Source organism: Hylobates moloch, unplaced genomic scaffold (genome assembly GCF_009828535.3).
Source record: "Hylobates moloch isolate HMO894 unplaced genomic scaffold, HMol_V3 SCAFFOLD_1, whole genome shotgun sequence".
Classification (NCBI taxonomy): domain Eukaryota; kingdom Metazoa; phylum Chordata; class Mammalia; order Primates; family Hylobatidae; genus Hylobates; species Hylobates moloch.
Genome location: NW_026652276.1, coordinates 9,074,496 through 9,094,144, shown reverse-complemented (window position 1 = coordinate 9,094,144; position 19,649 = coordinate 9,074,496). Strand labels below are relative to the sequence as shown.

General features: G+C 46.7%; 1 protein-coding gene and 1 non-coding gene across 5 annotated transcripts in view; both read left to right on the top strand.

Moving 5' to 3' along the window:
• The window catches only part of EFHD1 (EF-hand domain family member D1), a 50,634-nt gene extending 31,380 nt beyond the window's left edge, over window positions 1-19,254 (top strand). For all 4 annotated transcript variants that reach the window (XM_032753816.2, XM_058437193.1, XM_032753817.2 and 1 more), the window contains exons 3-4: window positions 8,417-8,551; window positions 18,074-19,254. In XM_032753816.2, coding sequence (XP_032609707.1) covers window positions 8,417-8,551; window positions 18,074-18,208 — 270 coding nt within the window. In that variant the 3' untranslated portion in view covers window positions 18,209-19,254. The remainder of the gene's footprint in view (window positions 1-8,416; window positions 8,552-18,073) is intronic.
• LOC116809966 (small nucleolar RNA U13) lies at window positions 15,435-15,537 on the top strand. Its single transcript, XR_004370121.1, has one exon. It is a non-coding gene; the product is annotated as a small nucleolar RNA U13 (small nucleolar RNA).
• Window positions 19,255-19,649: the final 395 nt, after the last annotated feature.

The following is a 19,649-nucleotide window of genomic DNA, read 5'->3' as shown; positions in this document are numbered from 1 at the left end:
TAGCTGGGACTATAGGCACATACCACCACACCTGGCTAATTTTTTAAATTTTTTGTAGAGATGAGGTCTCACTATGTAGTCCAGGCTGGTCTCCAACTCAGCCTCAAGCGATTCTCCTGCCCCTGCCTTCCAAAGTGCTGGGACTACAGTCATGAGCCACCTTGCCCAATAATTTTGAGAATAATACTTCTTTATATTTTCATTTTCATTGTTTATTCATTTATTTATTTATTTACTTGAAACAGGGTTGCTCTGTTGCCCAGGCTAGAATGCAGTGGCATGATCACAGCTCACTGCGGCCTCAAACTCCCAGTATCAACCCATCATCCCACCTCAGCCTCCTGAGTAGCTGGGACTACAGAAATGTACCACCATGCCCGGCTAATTTAAAAAAATTTTTTTGTAGGGATAGGGTCTTGCTATGTTGCCCAGGCTGGTCTCCAACTCAGCCTCCCAAAGTGCTGGGATTACAGGCATGAGCCACCTTGCCTAGCTACTTTTTATTTTTATAGCATGCAAAAATAGTTTATTTTTTATTAAAAAAATTTTTTGTTGTTGTTTATAGAAACAGGGACTCACTTTGTTGCCCAGGCTGGTCTCAAACTCCTGGATTCAAGCAATCCTCCTGTCTTGGCCTCCCAAAGTGTTGGGATTACAGCGTGAGCCACTGTGGCCATCCCCAAACTAGTTTGTTTTTTGGTTTTTTTTAGATTTTTGGGACAAAGTCTCACTCTGTTGCCCAGGCTGGAGTGCAGTGGCATGATTTCGGCTCACTGCAACCTCCACCTCCTGGGTTCATGTGATTCTTGTGCCTCAGTCCCCACCAAGTAGCTGGGATTACAGGTGTGCACCACTGTTCCTGGCTAATTTTTGTATTTTTAGTAGAGATCGGGTTTCTCCATATTGCCCAGGCTAGTCTTAAACTCCTGAGCTCAAACAATCTGCCTGCCCCGGCCTCCCAAAGTGCTGGGATTACACGCATGAGCCACTGCGCCCAGCTATATTTTTTAATTTTTTGAGACAGTCTCACTCTGTTGCCCAGGCTAGAGTGCACTGGTATAGTCTTACCTCACTGCAACCCTTACCTCCCAGGCTCAAGTGATCCCCCCACCTCAGCCTCCTGAGTAGCTGGACCACAGGCACGTACCACCACACCTGGCTAATTTTTCAAAAGTAAGTTTATAAAGGGTCTCATTCTGTGCCTGTGGAGCCCCCTCACCAACAGTCCAAGAATGGACTTGGTCTTTGAACCTCTGAAATTGCAGGCAAAATTTTGAGGTACCGGCATCCCACCGGGAAGAGTGCATATAGCATTCACAGCTGATCCCCAAATGGCTAAGAACCTCTGTGAGAAAGCCATTGCTGTTTTAGGTACAATGTCTCAAGACTATCAGGTGTCTTCCATGTCAAGGATGCCACCCCACAGGGAAGGGAATTTCATGTGTTAGATGTGTCTTTATGAGTTTTATCAGAAGGCCTCTAGATGTGTCATTTGGCACCTGTATTATATTACGTTTTTTTTTGTTTTTTTGTTTTTTTTTTTTTTGAGACAGAGTCTCACTCTGTTGCCCAGGCTGGAGTACAGTGGTGTGATCTTGGCTCAGTGCAACCTCCACCTCCTGGGTTCAAGCGATTCCCCTGCCTCAGCCTCCTGAGTAGTTGGGACTATAGGCGCGTGCCTGGCTAATTTTTGTAATTTTAGTAGAGATAGGGTTTCACTGTGTTGCCCAGGCTGGTCTTGAACTCCTGGCCTCAGGCAATCCACCTGCTTCAGCCTCCCAAAGTGCTGGGATTATAGGTGTGAGCCACCGCACCTGGCCTATTATAATAATTTTGATGATAATATCAGATTAAAGGCTCAGAGCATCTGCAGTCTCAGTCGTGTCTTAGCTTCAGCCCTTAGGAGCTGGGAATAGAGGACTGTCCCTGCTTCCTGGTGTTTAACCTTGGTTATTCCAGAAACGTTGGAGTACTGACACCCTGGTTTTTTCACAGTTCACTGCAGCCTCTCACTTCTGGGCTCAAACAATCCTCCTACATCAGCCTCCCAAAGTGTTGGGATTACAGGCGTGAGCCCTCACACCCAACTAGCACCCTGGTTTCTGATGTGAGACTTTGGGTCAAGCATTGGTCTGTCTAGGCTAGAAGTTCTTCCTGGAGGTCTGCAGCAGAACTGGCAGCCACAAGCCCCTCCCCTAGCTGTGATGAACTGGGCTGGTCCCTTGCTTCTACAAATCAGCTCCAGAACCTTCCACCTTTGCTGAACCTGAGATACGTACGATTCACAGGGCTGGGCATGACCCTCTGGATGATCTCATCCAGCTTTGCATGCCAGAGCCAAGGAGCTGAAGGGCCACAGAGATCTGGATTTGCTGGGTGTGGACTGTGGCCTTCATGCCACTCGGCCTGCCCTATCACCACCACACTTGTCTTCACAGCTGCCCTATTTGGCTCCTGCTGGGGTACTAGCTCTTTTCAGCCTGAATACCCCTGGAGTATAAAAGGCAGAGACTTTTGCCTTGGTGAAGCTTTGGAATAGATTCTGGGGAGAGAGCTGTGGTGAGCTCTGGGAACAGGAGCTGAGAGGGTGTTTCGTGGCTTGCAATTGCCAAATGAATTAAGATGCATTCCCCCTTCTGCCCCGTTGTACTCAGGGGCCAACTGCAGGTGCTCCTCCCTGAATCCATGATGCTTGGTTAGCTTTTGGCTAGCTGCTGGTTTGGCCAGCAGGTGGTAGACATCAGAGGCTTGGAAATCTCCAAAGGGTTCCTGTGATTGGTTTGCACCCCCGTTCCAGAGCTTCAGGGACATTCACAGTCTACCCTTTGTCAGTTCCAAGCCCAGTCTCATCTCTAGTAGCTGCACCAGGTGTGCAGGCCTTGGGAGTGTAAGGACATGCTGCCACTCACACTTTCCTGTTCCATTATTTCACTGTGCTGGTTTCCACCTCTGCTTAAGGCCCTAGTGGACCAGGGCCGTGTTCACAGACTGAAAAGAGCATGGCTTCAGTCTACCACGCAAAGCTAGGTCCCCAGAGTGAGATCTTTTACTTCTGAGCCTCAGTGTTTGTGTCTTTAAAATAGCGATGTGAATAGCTCTCCCCGCTATTGTGACCGTTGTGAAAACTAAGTTTTCTTTCTGTGCCTTTTACAAGCTAGGAAGACATTCCTAACGGGAAACCATATTTGCTGCCACCTTGTTCTTGCACTTGCAGCTGCTGAAACTGTGAGAAAATAAATTTCTGTTGTGTGAGCCACCCAGTCTGCACAATTTTGTTAGGGCAGCCCAAGCAGACGAATACAGTGGCCCCTGGAGCCTGGCTGTGCTGGGCTGCCCGCCTGCCTGATCATGGTTGATCAGACCATGGATGGACCCCTGGTCTGACCAGGCCAATCGAATTCTGTCTCTCGGGATTTTGAAATTGGGGCTGAAGTGCTCTGAATTGGCTCTGCAGATGGCTGTTCTTGGAAGGATAATGCAACGTGGGGTGCCCACTTTCTACCATGCGGACCAGCATGAGAGATGGAGGAGGAATCTTGCCTCCAGTCCTGAGAGCTTTGCCTCTCCCAGTTCCAGTCCTCCTCCAGGCCACTGTGTCTTGTCCTTGGGTTTTTGAGACATCTTATTTTATTTTAATTAATTAATTAATTTATTTATTTATTTTGAGACAGAGTTTTGCTCTTGTTGCCCAGGCTGGAGTGCAATGGTGCAATCTCAGCTCACTGCAACCTCTGCCTCCCGGGTTCAAGTGATTCTCCTGCCTCAGCCTCCCAAGTAGCTGGGATTACAAGCATGCGGCACCACACCCGGCTAATTTTATATTTTTCTTTTTAGTAGAGACAGGGTTTCACCATGTTGGCCAGGCTGATCTCAAACTCCTGACCTCAGGCGATCCACCCGCCTTGGCCTCCCAAAGTGCTGGGATTACAGGTGTGAGCCACTGTGCCTGGCTGAGACATCTATTTTAAATAATGAATACCTCCTTTTTGCTTAAGTGAACAAGTTTATTTCTGTCACTTGCAACCTAAGAATTCTAACTAATACCGAGGGAGTGTTTGCATCACCAGCCGCAGCCATGAAGTTAAAAATTCCCTGAGTGTATCAGAAGCATCCATAGCTTGTGTGTGAAAAGGCTTTTTAGCTTTGTTAGTTCTCTTGCTGTCTCTTTGTTTTCTACCTCTCCTTCCCTCCCCCTCTTTCTTCACAGTCACAGCTAGGACAGTTTCCAATTCTTCTACCACATGCCCGGCTTTGTGGACTATAAATAGGAAGACAAACAAGGCTGGGCAGTTGGGTAAATTGTCATTTAGGGCGGTTGGTGATTGTAACAAAATTAAATGGAAATGTCTGGCATGCTTCATGGAAGGCTGGGCGCTTTCAGCTTGAGCTGAGTTTTTTCCCTTCTTTAACTGGCTGGGTTAGGGGGTACCCCTGAGGTGTGACAGGGACGCTGCTGGTCACCTACTGACCTGGCACAGTGAGTGGATGCGGTCTGGATCTGCCCCAGACCTGAGGGTTCAAAGGACACAGCTCTGGGGAAGGGACCTGTGAGGAGAGCTTTCCCTCATGTTTCCAGTTCATGAAACCTATCCATAAACTGTCATCTCCACTCTGGATGTGAGAAGGCCAAGCCTCGGGGATAGCGAGAGTCCCTGAGGTTACCTGGGTGGGCGCTGGCTGGGGGTGGTGCTCTGTCTTTTCTTTTCTTTTTTTTAAATATATTTTGTTTTATTATTTTATTAGTTATTTATTTATTCGAGACACAGTTTCACTCCGTCACCCAGGCTGGAGTGCAGTGGCATGATCTCGGCTCACTGCAACCTCCACCCCTCAGATTCAAGCGATTCTCGTGTCTCAGCCTCCTGAGTAGCTGGGATTACAGTTGTGTACCACCACGTCTGGCTAATTTTGGTATTTTTAGTAGAGATGGGGTTTCACCATATTGGTCACGCTGGTCTCAAACTCCAGAACTTAGGTGATCCACTCGACTCAGCCTCCCAAAGTGCTGAGATTACAGATGTGAGCCACCACGCCCAGCCAGCCCTCCATCTTTTCACAGCTGCCTGTCTGGGTCCCAGACAGCACTGGCCTGGTGGGGCTGCCTGTTCTGTTTGCCTCGTGGAGCAATGAGGTGGGGCCTTCTGTGAAGGAAATGCTTTAAGGATAGCAGGGCACAGAGCAACCAGTATGTCAGTCCCTCTCTCCACATGCCTCTCATCCGCAGCCCTGAAGTCTGCTGTTTCGATCTTTTCCACCCCTGTGTCACCATCCCCTTGACCTCCAACCTATTCTTGGGGGGCCTGGCCTCCTCCAAGGGGCCTGTCTTCTTTCAAGTCAATGTTCAGGTTCTGATAATCCACAGCAAACTGAATCTCTGCTGGCCTCTAGTGAGAGAGTTTGAAGCTGCAGGTGGGCATGACCGTCGGTCTCTCCATGGGCATCTTGCTGTGTCTCTTCTTTTGTATTTGACAATATCCACGGTGGCGTTAGGACCCTGAAGGGAGCAATAGGAAGAGGGTGTCTTACAAGGCATTTTGGGGATGCGGTGGTTGAGACTGTCACCCGCATGAAACACACTTCCCTCTGGGGTTTGAGAGCCTTGGCAGTAATGATACTCAAGTGAGGATTTGGAAGGCCTGTAGAAGTTGCTTAACCTAGCACTCTACTTTAAGTAGTGTTCTTTTCCCTTTTGAGAAGGCTTTTTTTTTTTGAGACAGTCTCGCTTTGTAGCCCAGGCTGGAGTGCAATGGTACGACCTCGGCTCACTGCAACCTCCACCTCCTGGGTTCAAGCGATTCTCCTGCTTCAGGCTCCTGAGTAGCTGAGATTATAGGCATGCGCCACCACACCTGGCTAATCTTTGTATTTTTAGTAGAGACGGGGTTTCACCATGTTGGTCAGGCTGGTCTCAAACTCCTGACCTCGTGATCCACCTGCCTTGGCCTCCCAAAGTGCTGGGATTACAGGCGTGAGCCACCGCACCTGGCAAGAAGGCATTCTTTTAGGGAAGAGGGTTATGAAAAAAGACCTGGAAACCTGAAATTTTCCTGTGGGTGCACACATTTTAGGTAGCATCTGAAAACCTGGAGAGAGCCTCTTTCGATGATGGCTTGGAACATATCAGTTTATATTCTTTCCATATGGAAAAATAAATCATGAAACTTAGATAGCAGTTGTTTAAAGAAGAGAACTAAAAAAGCCACAAAATTGCCTTGGGAGAGGACAGGAAGATGGGGGAACTGCCATTTAAGTTTGGCCAATTTATAGCTGGGCATGGTGGCTTATGCCTGTAATCCCAACACTTTGGGAGGCCTGAGGCTAGGAGTTCAAGACCAGCTTGGTCAACATGGCAAAACCCCATTTCTACTAAAAATACAAAAATTAGGCCAGGTGTGGTGCCACGCTCCTGTAATCCCAGCTACTTGGGAGGCTGAGGCGGGAGGATCACTTGAACCCGGGAGGCAGAGGTTGCAGTGAGCCGAGATCGAGCCATTGCACTCCAGCCTGAGCAACAGAGTGAGACTCCATCTCAAAAAAAAAAAAAAGTTTGGCCAATTTATTTATTTAAAAGTTTGTTCTTTGGAAGCCTGAAGATTAATTAATTCAGGTCACATTTTGAATCTGGAGGAGGAGGGTGGATTATTCAACAAATGATGCAAGGATTACTAACCAACCATTTGGAAGAAAATAAGGTTAATGATTAACCTCACATGATAAATAAAAATAAATTTCAGAGATTAAATATTTACATGGTTAAAAAAAAAGAAGCCATAAAAGTTGTAGACAAAACGTAGGTGGTTGTTTATATAACCTTGGTGCTGAGGAAGGTTTTTCTAAGCATAGCACTATATGTAAAATTTTTGAAAGTTGAAAATTAGCATAAATATACTGAAAAAGCAGGTGACAGAGCTAAAGTATTTGAAACATACCAGGTTCTATGAAGATCTTTAGCAAATGGTAAGAAAGGCAAACAATCTAATGCAAAAATGAGACAAACAAGAAAAATACAAGTTGTTAAAAAACCATTGGAAATATTAAATTATTTAGTTTTTAAAAAATAGTATATACAGGTTTATTTGATTTTTCTTTCATCACTGTAAACTAGGATGCTGCTAATTTTTTACTTTCATAGATAATGTTTAAACCATTGTAGAAATGTTTCTGAAGGATAAATTCCCACCAGTGGAATTAATGGTTGGAAGGCAAAAAGCATCTTATTTTCAGTAAACATTTCCAAAGTGCCCATCAAGGCCAGGCACAGTGCCTCATACCTGTAATTTCAGCACTTTAGGAGGCTGAGGCAGGAGGATCACTTGAGACCAGGAGTTTGAGACCAGCCTGGGCAACGTAGAAGACCCTGTCTCTACAAATTAAAAAAAAAAAAAAAAAATTAGCCAGGTGTGGTGGCACACGCCTGCGGTCCCAGCTACTCAGGAATCGGAGGCCATAGGACCACCTGAGCCCAGGAGGTCAAGGTTGCAGTGAGCTATGAATGCACCACACCACTCCAGAGCAAGACCCCGTCTCAAGAAAATAAATAAATAGGCGGGGTGCGGTGGCTCACACCTGTAATCCCAGCACTTTGGGAGGCCGAGGCAGGCGGATCACCTGAGGTCAGAAGTTTGAGACCAGCCTGACCAACATGGAGAAACCCCATCTCTACTAAAATACAAAAAAATTAGCCGGGCATGGTGGCGCCTCCCTGTAATCCCAGCTACTCGAGAGGCTGAGGCAGGAGAATCGCTTGAACCTGGGAGGCAGAGGTTGCGGTGAGCTGAGATCGCGCCATTGCACTCCAGCCTGGGCAACAAGAGTGAAACTCCATCTCAAAAAAATTAAATAAATAAAAAAGAAAATAAATAAATAAAAGTTTGAGGGCGGGGGGCAGTGGCTCACGCCTGTAATACCAGCACTTTGGGAGGCCGAGGTGGACAGATCACTTGAGATCAGGAGTTTGAGACCAGCCTGGCCAACATGGCGAAACCCCGTCCCTACTAAAAATATAAAAATTAGCTGCGCGTGGTGGCACGTGCCTATAATCCCAACTACTCGGGAGGCTGAGACATGAGAATCGCGTGAGCCCAGAGGCAGAGGTTGCAGTGAGCCGAGATCACGCCATTGCACTCCAGCCTGGGCGACAGAGTGAGACTCTAACTCAAAAAACAAACAAAAAAAAAAGTTTGAATCGGTTTACACTCTGAAATAAATATGAGGGTGCCCATTTCCCTATATCCTTGGGAAAAATGGGCGTGTTTTCATTTTTGACAATCTGACGCGGGAAAAACATAATTTGCCACATGCACACATAAACATCTTTCTTAAGTGATTGGCAGAGTGACTTCGGCTTGGGCCAGAGGGCTGGTTGTGAATCTCTCAGTGAGACTGACTCTGGTTCCCTGCTTTTTTTCCCCTGTAGTTCCTGCTCATTTTCCACAAGGCCGCGGCGGGGGAGCTGCAGGAGGACAGTGGGCTGATGGCGCTGGCAAAGCTCTCCGAGATTGATGTGGCCCTGGAGGGCGTCAAAGGTGCCAAGAACTTCTTTGAAGCCAAGGTAGGTGCTTCGTTCCTTCTTTGAGGAGCAACCACTCCCAGCCTTCACCCTGCCCACCAGACTGCGGCTGTCATTTCCATCTCAACAGAACACACCTGCAGAAACAGACCAGGAGGGTCCTCCAAGTCCCCTGCCAACCAGCACAGTGTGTGCCAGTCCACCTGAGTTCAGACTCTGCCTCCTCCATCTCCCTACCCTGTCCACTCTGAGCCTCAGTGTCTTCATCTGTATGATGGAGGAGTGACAAGAGAACTGCCTGAATGATTAAATGAGTTCATGTACATGAAAGCGTTTAGGAAGTGCCTGGCTCACTGTGAGCCCTTCGTAGGTGGTATGGGCTGCTGGGACTCTTGTGGAGTTTTGTTTTAGTTTATTCTGGAAGCTTGCCCAGAGACAGAGTGCCTTGGTGACACATCCTGGCCTGCCCAGTCCCCTAAGCAGGACTCTAAATTCATACTTCTCTTTGAGGCTGCTTGGAGACAGATTTCATCATCTCTCTGCCATGCTGAAAGCCCATTGCTCTCATCTGACAGTGTCAGGGACAAGCCAACCACTCATTGTGCCTTAAACACTGGCACCATGTGTCCAATCCTGAAAGTGGTTTGGCCCTTCCTTCCTGACTTAGCATTGATTCAGCTCATCTCCAGCAAAGCTGGGCACCACATTGAGCTCTAAGATACAACTCCTTTCTAAAGGCGAAGTGAACATAACTGTTGCCCTTCCCAGGGCACACACATAGTCCAGTGAAGAAAGCAAGCTCCACAATGACACAGAGAGGGTAGAGAGGAGGGAAGGGCTATTTTGCAGGGATGGGTCTTCTCCATCCATTGAGTATATCACATGCAGATGTCTTATGATGCCTTGGGAGAGGTGCTAGGGTTGAGAGCCCGAGCTTAGCAGGACAGTTTTCAGTCCACTGCTCCAGTGCAAGGTGATACGTGCTCTAGTTGAAGTAGGTTTGAGTGTCTGGGAATGTCTTATCTGGGCATTCAAGACCTGTTATAATCTGGCTCTGATCCCAGCTTCAGCCTCATCCACCCACTTCAAATGCTGCCACGCCTTTCCCAACTGGATCTGCTGTTCCCTCTGCCTGAATGCCCTACCCAAATGCCTCTGCCTAGAAAACTCTGCTTCTTCATCCAGACCCACATTGAAGAGTTCCCTCCTCTGGGCTGCTTTCCCTGACTGTCCATCCTCTTCTGTGTGCCTCTAGTGCACGTGGAAGTGGTGTTATAATTTATCTTTTCAAGGCACCCTTAGATGCTTTTGGTAAAAATATAAATTAACTCAGCTTTTTATTTTATTTTATTTTATTTTTTGAGATGGAGTCTCGCTCTGCTGCCCAGGCTGGAGTGCAGTGGCAGGATCTTGGCTCACTGCAACTTTGACCCAACTTTTTGTAAAGCAGTTTGAAACTAACTATTCACATTTTATATATTTCCCTTCCAGAATTCTACCTCTTAAGACTTCTTCTTTTTTTTTTTTTTTGAGACTGAGTCTCACTCTGTCGCCCAGGCTGCAGTACAGTGGCACGATCTCGGCTCACTGCCACCTCCGCCTCCCAGGTTCAAGCGATTCTCCTGCCTCAGCCTCCTGAGTAGCTGGGCCTACAGGCGCCCACCACTACGCCCAGCTAATTTTTGTATTTTTAGTAGAGACGGGGTTTCACGATATTGGCCAGGCTGGTCTCAAACTCCTGACCTCGTGATCTGCCTGCCTCCGCCTCCCAAAATGCTGGGATAACAGGCGTGAGCCACCGCACCTATGCAAATGCACATACATGTATGGACAAGGATTTTCATACAATATTGTTAGTGATAGACAAAAATTAGAACTAACCAAAACTCCCATTATCAGGGAAGTGAGTTCATTGTGATATACCCACACATTTGCACACTCTGCAGCTGTCAAAAAATGAGATGCAGCTGCGTGTCTGTGTGGACAGATGTCCAGAATAAATGAAGCAAGACAATATGCTGGAAATCTAATTTTGTAAACGTGAAATCCAACCTGGATCATTAAATGCCAAAGTATTAGTAATAGTTTTGTCTGAGGGACTTATTTTATATTTTTGTAATGTTTTACAATGAGGGTGCATTATTTTTATAACTGGAGAAAAGATGAAAAGAATGACAATAAAAATTCTTGCAGCTCGTTATGTTTATAGGTCTGCCTCCTCACCCAGACTCAAAGGCAGAGTAGGTGTGATATCTTTGTAATTACAGTGCTTGGTATATAATGGCCCTCAATAAACATTTGCGTGGATGACAAATGGAGGGCATCGTCGCTGGATTTGGGAGAGGGCCATAAAGGAGCCACCATTTGTGACAGACGTTCTGAGATGAATGGGGATTCACCTTGTAATCAAGGAAGGGAGGGCGTTGTGATCGTGGGAACAGCAAGTGGAAGGCTCCAAGGCATAGAGGGTGAGGCGTGTTTGGAGGCTGGAGAGGCGTCCCAGTGTGAGGATACAGGATGTGTGAGGGAGCAGGGCTGGTGACATGGCAGGGGGTGAAAGCCAAGATGCAAATATGGTGACCCCAACCCCAGCCTGGCCAACATGGTAAAACCCGTCTCCACTAAAAATACAAAAATTAGCTGGGCGCGGTAGCGCACACCTGTAATCCCAGCTACTTGGAAAGCTGAGGCAGGAGAAGTGCTTGAACCAGGAGGCGGAGGCTGCAGCGAGCCGAGATCGTGCCACTGCACTCCAGCCCGGGTGACAGAGCACGACTCCACCTCAAAAAAAAAAAAAAAAGAGAGAGAGGAAAGGAAGGAAGGGAGGGAGGGAGGGAGGGAGAAAGAAGAAAGAGAGAGAGAAAAAAAAGAAAGAAAGAAAAAGAAAGAAAGAAAGAAAGAAAGAGAAAGAAAGAGAGAAAGAAAGAGAATATGGTGATCAGGAAACTGGGCCAGCACTTGCCACCCTTTGGCACACCATGGCACATGTGGTCTATGACTCTGAGATAGGATGGCTCCCGGCTACACTAGACGCTATTGGACAGAGAGCTCCAGCCTCCCTAAGGCTGAGAGGAGCTCCTCTCTGGGTACCTGGTTGGGAAGGTCAGGCCTTCTCCAGACTGCTGAGTGTTAGAACCACCTGCACACCAGCTTCCCAGGCCCACCCACATTCACCTGGGATTTCTCCAAGGTGGGTTTCAGGAAACGTGTAGTTGATGGAGCTGTGACATGATTCCAATGCACAGCCACAGGTGCAGGGGAGCCCTCGAGTGTTTGAGCAGGGCCTTGACGTGATCGGGGTGGGCACTACCAGGACACACTTGCCTGGGGACAGTTTAGAGTAAGGGAAGTTTTCACAGATGTCCTGAGAAGAATTGTGGGTCCAATAAGGGTACGGACAACCAGACTAGGGAAGAGGAGGAGACAAATTGAGAATTCTCTAGAAGTCTCAGTGTTCATCATCACTCCACTGGAGGAAGGAGATAAGTGCCATGAGGTTTGTAAGGAGGGGAGTTGATGACATTTTTCATCAAGACCAGCCTCCCAGGCAGAGTGCAGTGGCTCACATCTGTAATCGCAGCACTTTGGGAGGGTGAGGTGGGAGGATTACTTGAGGTCAGGAGTTTGAGACCAGCCTGGCCAACATGGTGAAACCCCGTCTCTACTAAAAATGCAAAAATTAGCCGGGCATAATGGCATGTGCCTGTAGTCCCAGCTACTTGGGAGGCTGAGGCATGAGAATCGCTTGAGCCCGGGGGCAGAGGTTGCAGTGAGCCGAGATCATGCCATTGCACTCCAGCCTGGGCGACAGAGCAAGACCGTGTCTCAAAGAAAGGAAAAAAAAAAAGCCTGGCCTCCCCCTATTCCCAGAATGGCTGTGGTTTGAGGAGGAAAAGTTATGAACTGGGTTTGGTGTCAAGTGTGAGGTGACTTCGGGCATGGGAAAGGCGTGCCCCTTCATTTGAAGGCCATCGTGTTGGTTGCAAGTAGTTTCTGATCACATCCTGTTTGACCGAACCTGGTGACTCCTGGCTGCGTGGGAGGTTAGGGAATGTCTTTTTTTCTGGGATCTGTCTGCCTGGCTGTAATTATGCCACTAGGGAAGATGAGGATCCTACCTGTTGAGGGTCATGGAGTAATTTCTTCCACATATGTCCAATTCTGAACCTGCCATTGGAAAACGCTGGAATATCATTATCTCAACTGGGTGCTCCTGGAGCCAGGGGTGGAGTCAGTCTCCCTTAGGCCCCTGGGCCATGTGTCAGGCCTCATAGCAAGAAATAAGGTGCCGGGCGCGGTGGCTCACGCTTGTAATCCCAGCACTTTGGGAGGCCGAGGCGGGCGGATCACGAGGTCAGGAGATCGAGACCATGGTGAAACCCCGTCTCTACTAAAAATACAAAAAATTAGCCGGGCGTAGTGGCGGGCGCCTGTAGTCCCAGCTACTCAGAGAGGCTGAGGCAGGAGAATGGCGTGAACCCGGGAGGCGGAGCTTGCAGTGAGCCAAGAGCACGCCACTGCACTCCAGCCTGGGCGACAGAGCGAGACTCCGTCTCAAAAAAAAAAAAAAAAAAAGAAATAAGGCAGGAAATGGGTGCTTCTGGGCACCTCACAACATAGACCACAGGAGCTAACTTCACAAGATACAAGTTGAAACCAAGGATTAGAGATTGACCTATGGTAGAACAGACTGGTGCCAGGACTGTGGGGGAAGGCTGGCATTTAGGCCTTTGGAGAAGAAGAAGATGTAATCAGAGGTATAAGGAAACCCTGGGGAAATGCTATTTTGGAGGACAGGAGCAGTTTTTAGAAGAGATTAGGCTGGGTGCAGTGGCTCACATCTGGACACTTTGGGAAACTGAGGCAGGAGAACTGCTCAAGCCTGGGAGTTCAAGGTTGCAGTGAGTTATGATCACGCCACTGGACCACAGCCCGGGCAACAGAGCAAGACCCTGTCTCTAAAACAAAACAAAACAAAAAGCAGACAATAAAAGAGAGTTTTTAGTCCCTGCCTCTAGGGATTATAATTCCGTAAAAGTGACCTGGTGCTGTGGCTCACACCTGCAATCCCAGCACATTGGGAGGCCAAGGTGGGAGGATTGCTTAAGCCCAGGAGTTTGAGACCAGCCTGGGCAACATGGCAAGACCCCATCTCTACACACAAACACACACACACACACACACATCTTTCTATATAAGCATAACTCTTGCTGTTAATATTATTACAGTTACCTGTCTTCAGAAATGGACCCTGTGAAATGCAGGGGGAATTTAGAAAATGGACACTGATTTTTCATTGAAATGGGAGCATCCAGGCCTGGTGCAGTGGTTCATGCGTATAATCCCAGCACTTCGGGAGGCTGAGGTGGGAGGATTGCTTAAGGCCAGGAGTTTGAGACCAGCCTGGGCAACATAGTGAGACCCTGTCATTACAAAAATAAACAAAAATATTAGCTGCGTGTGGTGGTGCATGCCTGTAGTCCCAGCTACTCAGGAGGCTGAATTGGGAGGAACACTTGAGCCTGGGAGATTGAGGCTGCAGTGAGCCATGACTGCACCACTGCACTCCAGTCTGGGTGGCAGAGTAAGACTTTGTCTCAAAAAAAAAGACGTTTAGAAAGTTGAGAACTCTGCTCTAACTCCCTCAAGACAGTTAAATGTTGGGAAATGTAAGGATTACTTCTTCCCTTGTCCTCCAATGTTATAAAAAGAATGCAAACATATTGAAAAAGATAATATCATGTCATTATCTGAAGCCATTGGTTCTGAGAAAGTCAGATAAAAATGACACATTAGAAAAAAGAATTATATCAATGAATGTAGCTCTAAGAATCTTAAAACTTCAGGGGCCAGGAGCAGTGGCTTATGCCTATAATCCCAGAACTTTGGGAGGCCAAGGTGGGCACCTCACTTCAGTTTAGGAGTTTGAGACCAGCCTGGTCAACATGGTGAAACCCTGTCTCACTAAAAAAACAAAAATTAGCTGGGCGTGGTGGCGTGTGCCTGTAATCCCAGTTACTCGGGAGGCTGAGGCAGGAGAATCACTTGAACCCGGGAAGTGGAGCTGAGATCACGCCATTGAGCTCCAGCCTGGGTGACGAGTGAGACTCCATCTCAAAAGAAAAAAAAAAAAAGAATCTTAAAACTTCAAAAAATGGAATGCAGTGATTACATTTAAGGAGATAGATGTAAAAACTGTAAGAATAATTTGAAAATGTTGCTATCATAGGTTATCAAGAAAAAAGTCATTTAAATTAAATATCTCAAAGGTATTTGGTAAAGTTTAATACCCGTTCATAATAAAACATTTTAAAATAAGAAAACAGTGCTTCTTTAGCACAATAAAAGAATATTGGCCAGGCACGGTGGCTCACGCCTGTAATCCTAGCGCTTTGGGAGGCCGAAGTGGGCGGATTACCTGAGGTGGGGAGTTCGAGACCAGCCTGACCGACATGGAGAAACCTCGTCTCTACTAAAAAACAAAATTAGCTGGGCGTGGTGGTGCATACCTGTAATCCCAGCTACTCGGGAGACTGAGGCAGGAGAATTGCTTGAACTTGGGAGGCGGAGGTTGCAGTGAGCCGAGATCGCACCATTGCACTCTAGCCTGGGCAAAGAGAGCCAAACTCTGCCTCAAAAAAAAAAAAAAAAAAAAGAGAAAGAATATTTACTTTCCTCATAAATATCAAGGCATTCTATAAAGCAGTAATATTAAATAGCGCAGTATGGGTGCAGGAATAAACAAATCAGTCAGTGGCACAGGATAGAGAATAGAAACATCTCTTTCATGTGGGAACTTAGGATATGAAGAAGATTGGGAGAATAATGGGCTAGCAATAAAAGGTGCTGAGACAATTAGCTATGCACTTAGGAAGATAAAGTCAAGTCCCTACTTTATACTCTTCACTAAAATAAGTGCACTTAGATCCTTTTGTGGTTCATAATGTGATGACTAGGTTTTCATGTCCATGTGTGAAGTGCGCCTACCTCCAATCTTGTTAAGATGTCAGCACATTTGCCTTCTGACAGGAAAGAAAAAAAAAGTGAAATAAATGAGCTTATTTTTGTGGCTTAAGGGGCCAAATGAGAACACAAAACCATAAAGGTATTCAAAGGAAATTCAGGAAAATGGGTTTAGAACCTCGGGGGTTTAGAAAACCTTCTTAAACATGACATAAAATGCAAATGGCAGAACGGAAATGGTTGATAAATTTGATTACATCAAAATTTTAAATATGTATATCGTCCCAAATGCCTTAAAGTTAAAAGACGAGCAAAAAACTGGGATAAAGTAACTAAAGTATGTATAACCAGAGACTAATACCTAGTATTTATGAGGAAAGTAAATATTCTTTTATCTTTTTTTTAACCTTATGTAAATAAATGCAAATCGGGGCTGAGCTCAGTGGTACCTGCCCATAATCCCAGTGCTTTAAGAGGCTGAGGTGGGAGAATTGCTTGAGCCCAGGAGTTTGAGACCAGCCTGGGCAACATAAAGCAACCCCATCCCTACAAAAAATTAAAAAATTAGCCTATAGGTGGCATGCACCTATAGGCCTAGCTGCTCAGGATGCTGAGGTAGGAGGATCGCTTGAGCTCGGGAGTTCAAGGCTGCAGTGAACTATGATTGTGCCACTGCACTTCAACCTCAACCTGGGGGATGAAGCAAGACGTTTCTAAAAAAAAAAAAAAAAAAAGAGGAACTGCAAATTTAAAAATAATATAATAACTGAATAGAAACGTGGACAAAGGATATAAATGGGCAATTTACAAAAGAGGAAATAAAAGAAGGTGCCAATTTTTTGGCTATCTGATTGGCAAAAAGTAAAAACATTAATGATAACCTTGGCAAGGTTGTGGGGAAATGACAGCTTCCAGTTCATGATTGTGGGGGTGTAAATCAGAGCAGCTACTTTGGAGAGCAATTTAATAGTCTATTTAAATAACGTACATAAGGCTGGGTGTGGTGGCCCATGCCTGTAATTCTAGCACTTTGGGAGGCTGAGGCAGGTGAATTGCTTGAGCTCAGGAGTTCAAGACCAGCCCGGGCAGCATGGTAAAACCCTGTCTCTACTAAAAATACAAAAATTAGCCAGACATGTGATGATGTGTGCCTGTAATCCCAGCTACTCAAGAGGCTGAGGCAGGAGGATTGATTGAGCCCTGGAGGCAGAGGTTGCAATGAGCTGAGATTGTGCCATTGTACTCCAGCCTGGGCAACAGAGTGAGACTCTTGTCTAAAAAAAAAAAAAAAGTACATACTCAAGAGTGTTTGGAAATTTTACAAATTGAGACACACACTCACAGAATCAGTTCTAGAATAGAGGATTTTTAGATGGGTTTATCTGATATGATATTATTGAAGACAAATTGTTAGATTTAAAATACTCAGATGGCACCAAATTCCATTCACAATACCAACAAAAACATGTAATATCTAGAAGTAAATATAGAACGACTGATTTAGTGAGCAACATAAAGGCATAATTGAATGAAAACTGAGGCATTCAGGGAAAACTGTATTTTTAAAAATCATTATCATTTTGATATGGAGTCTCACTGCAGCCTCGACCTCCAAGGCTCAAGCGATTCTCCTGCCTCAGCCCCTGAGTAGCTGGGATTACAGGCACACGTCACCATGCCTGGCTAGTTTTTGTATTTTTAGTAGGGACAGGATTTTGCCATGTTGGCCAGGCTGGTCTCAAGCTCCTGGCCTCAGGTGATCCACCCGCTTCAGCCTCCCAAAGTGCTGAGATTACAGGCTTGAGTCACCGCGCCCAGCCCAAGGAGAAATGTATTTTAAAGGTATCCCTTTGCCATAGACAGACGGATGCAATTCCAATAAAAATCCCATGAGGGGACTGGGTGCAGTGGCTCACGCCTGTAATCCCAGCATTTTGGGAGGCCAAGACCGGTGGATCACCTGAAGTCAGGAGTTCGAGACCAGCCTCCAGCCTGACCAATATGGTGAAACCCCGTCTCTACTAAAAATACAAAAATTAACCAGGCATGGTGGTGTGCGCCTGTAGTCCCAGCTACTCAAGAGGCTGAGACAGAAGAACTGCTTGAACCTAGGAGGCGGAGATTGCAGTGAGCCAAGATCACGACACTGCACACCAGTCTGAGTGACAGAGCGAGACTCCGTCTCAAAAAAATAAATAAATAAAAAATAAATCCCATCAGGGGATTTATTTTGGTTTGCCTTTTTTCCCTAGAACTGAACAATATTAGTGTGAAATTAAAATAATGTAAAAGTGGTTAATAAACTGGGATGTTAAACTGTATCCTGAAAAAAAAAGTCAAGTAGAATGACCAACCCCAGCAAAAGAAGCACATGGGGGCACAGCAACAAATACAGTGATGTGTTAGAGATGGTGTCTGCGCCAACAGAAAGCAACTTTTGAAGGCCACATGGAAAGAGTGCTTGCTGGGGTCCTGCCCTCCATGGGCCCACATTCCCTTGTCTCTAGGTCTGCTGAATGGGCTGTTGGCTCAGGTGTCAGCAGCTCCAGAGTCCTCTGCCCTCCCTTACTTGGTTGGTCTGTGTCTGCTATTTCTCTGCAGGTCCAAGCCTTGTCATCGGCCAGTAAGTTTGAAGCAGAGCTGAAAGCTGAGCAAGATGAGCGGAAGCGGGAGGAGGAGGAGAGGCAGCTCCGCCAGGCAGCCTTCCAGAAACTCAAGGCCAACTTCAGTACATAGTCCTGCTGACCTTGCCCTCTGCCCACAGCTGTGCCTCACAGATGCCCCGAGAAGAGATGACTAGGCATCTTCATCACTGCTGCCGGTCCCCTCCCTGAGCCAGCGTCTCCATCCACCACCCCGTGCCAGCTCCCATGCCAGCCTTCGTTCCTCCCAGTGTCCGAGCCCCTCCAGGAGGGTCCTGGCGTGGGCCAGATGCCTGCCCACCTCTGTCTCCTGCCTCTGCTCCTCCGCCCTACCTGTAGCCAGAACTTGTATCTTCTCAGCAACCTTCACTTTGTCCTTGTCCCTTTACCATTCCACATCAAAGAGTAGTCTGCTATGTCAATTTGTAGAGATATGTCTGTCTTTTTGTGTCCTCAGAGAAAATGCCCATTTTCTCAGAGAATTCTCTGCACTCCTCTTTGCTTCCTGTCCAGCTTCCCTGTTCTCATCTTTGGTAGGACTCTGCCAGTTGCTTTTGCATCTTCTGTTCCTGGGTAATGGTGGGTCTTAATGGAGGCTGGGTGGACCACTGCCCGTCCACTCTTCACCAGGAGGAACAGCATGCCGCCACGGTGACACACATTAGAGAAAGGACAGAGGTCTGCTCCTTCCTGCCACCTTTCTCCTGGCCCCTTAGCATTCCCCCAGTCCCTCCCTCTTCACCCTGCTCCATCTGTGTCTTCCCAGCTCAGCCTTTTTCCCACTCTTAAATACTGTACTACTTCACTGTAAGAATGAAAGAATAGTTAGGATACCAATGAGTAAAAGGGTTCCTGTTCACTCTGACTCTGTGCAAATTGTATTACAGTAGACCCCTGACATTCCCAAGTGACAGATCCAGGGCCTTTCAAACATCCCCAGAGTCGTGGCCATACTCACCATTAGCCAGTTTCTAACATCTGTTTCAGGGTATCCAGCTGTAGATGTTCTTACCCCCCATACTTGTGAGTTCTTGGGGTTGCCCACAAATACTAGGGGTTTTTGTTGTATTTTTAACAAATATATCCTAATGTCATATTTATTCTCTTTTGTAACTGCTGTCTTTACAATAAAGAAATTGTCTGCCTTTCTGTCTTACAGCTGTTTCTTTTTACATTGTACAAATAATGTGGCCATCACATTAATGTGCCTGGAATTTTCTTGAATTAAAGGAGAGAGTAGAGTATTTTCTATAGGAGCCAAGTCCCATCCAGGGCTTCTGTTTGACATTGAGTCCTGAAGTACAGTTAGAAATGGGAACTAGAGGCCAGGCACAGTAGCTCACATCTGTAGTCACAGCACTTTGGGAGGCTGAGGCTGGCGGGTCACTTGAGGTCAGGAGTTCAAGACCAGCCTGGTCAACATGGTAAAACCCCATTTCTAGTAAAAATATAGCCGGGCATGGTGGCGCATGTCTGTAATGGCCAGCTACTCAGGAGGCTGAGGTGGGAGAATCCCTTGAACCAGGGAGGCAGAG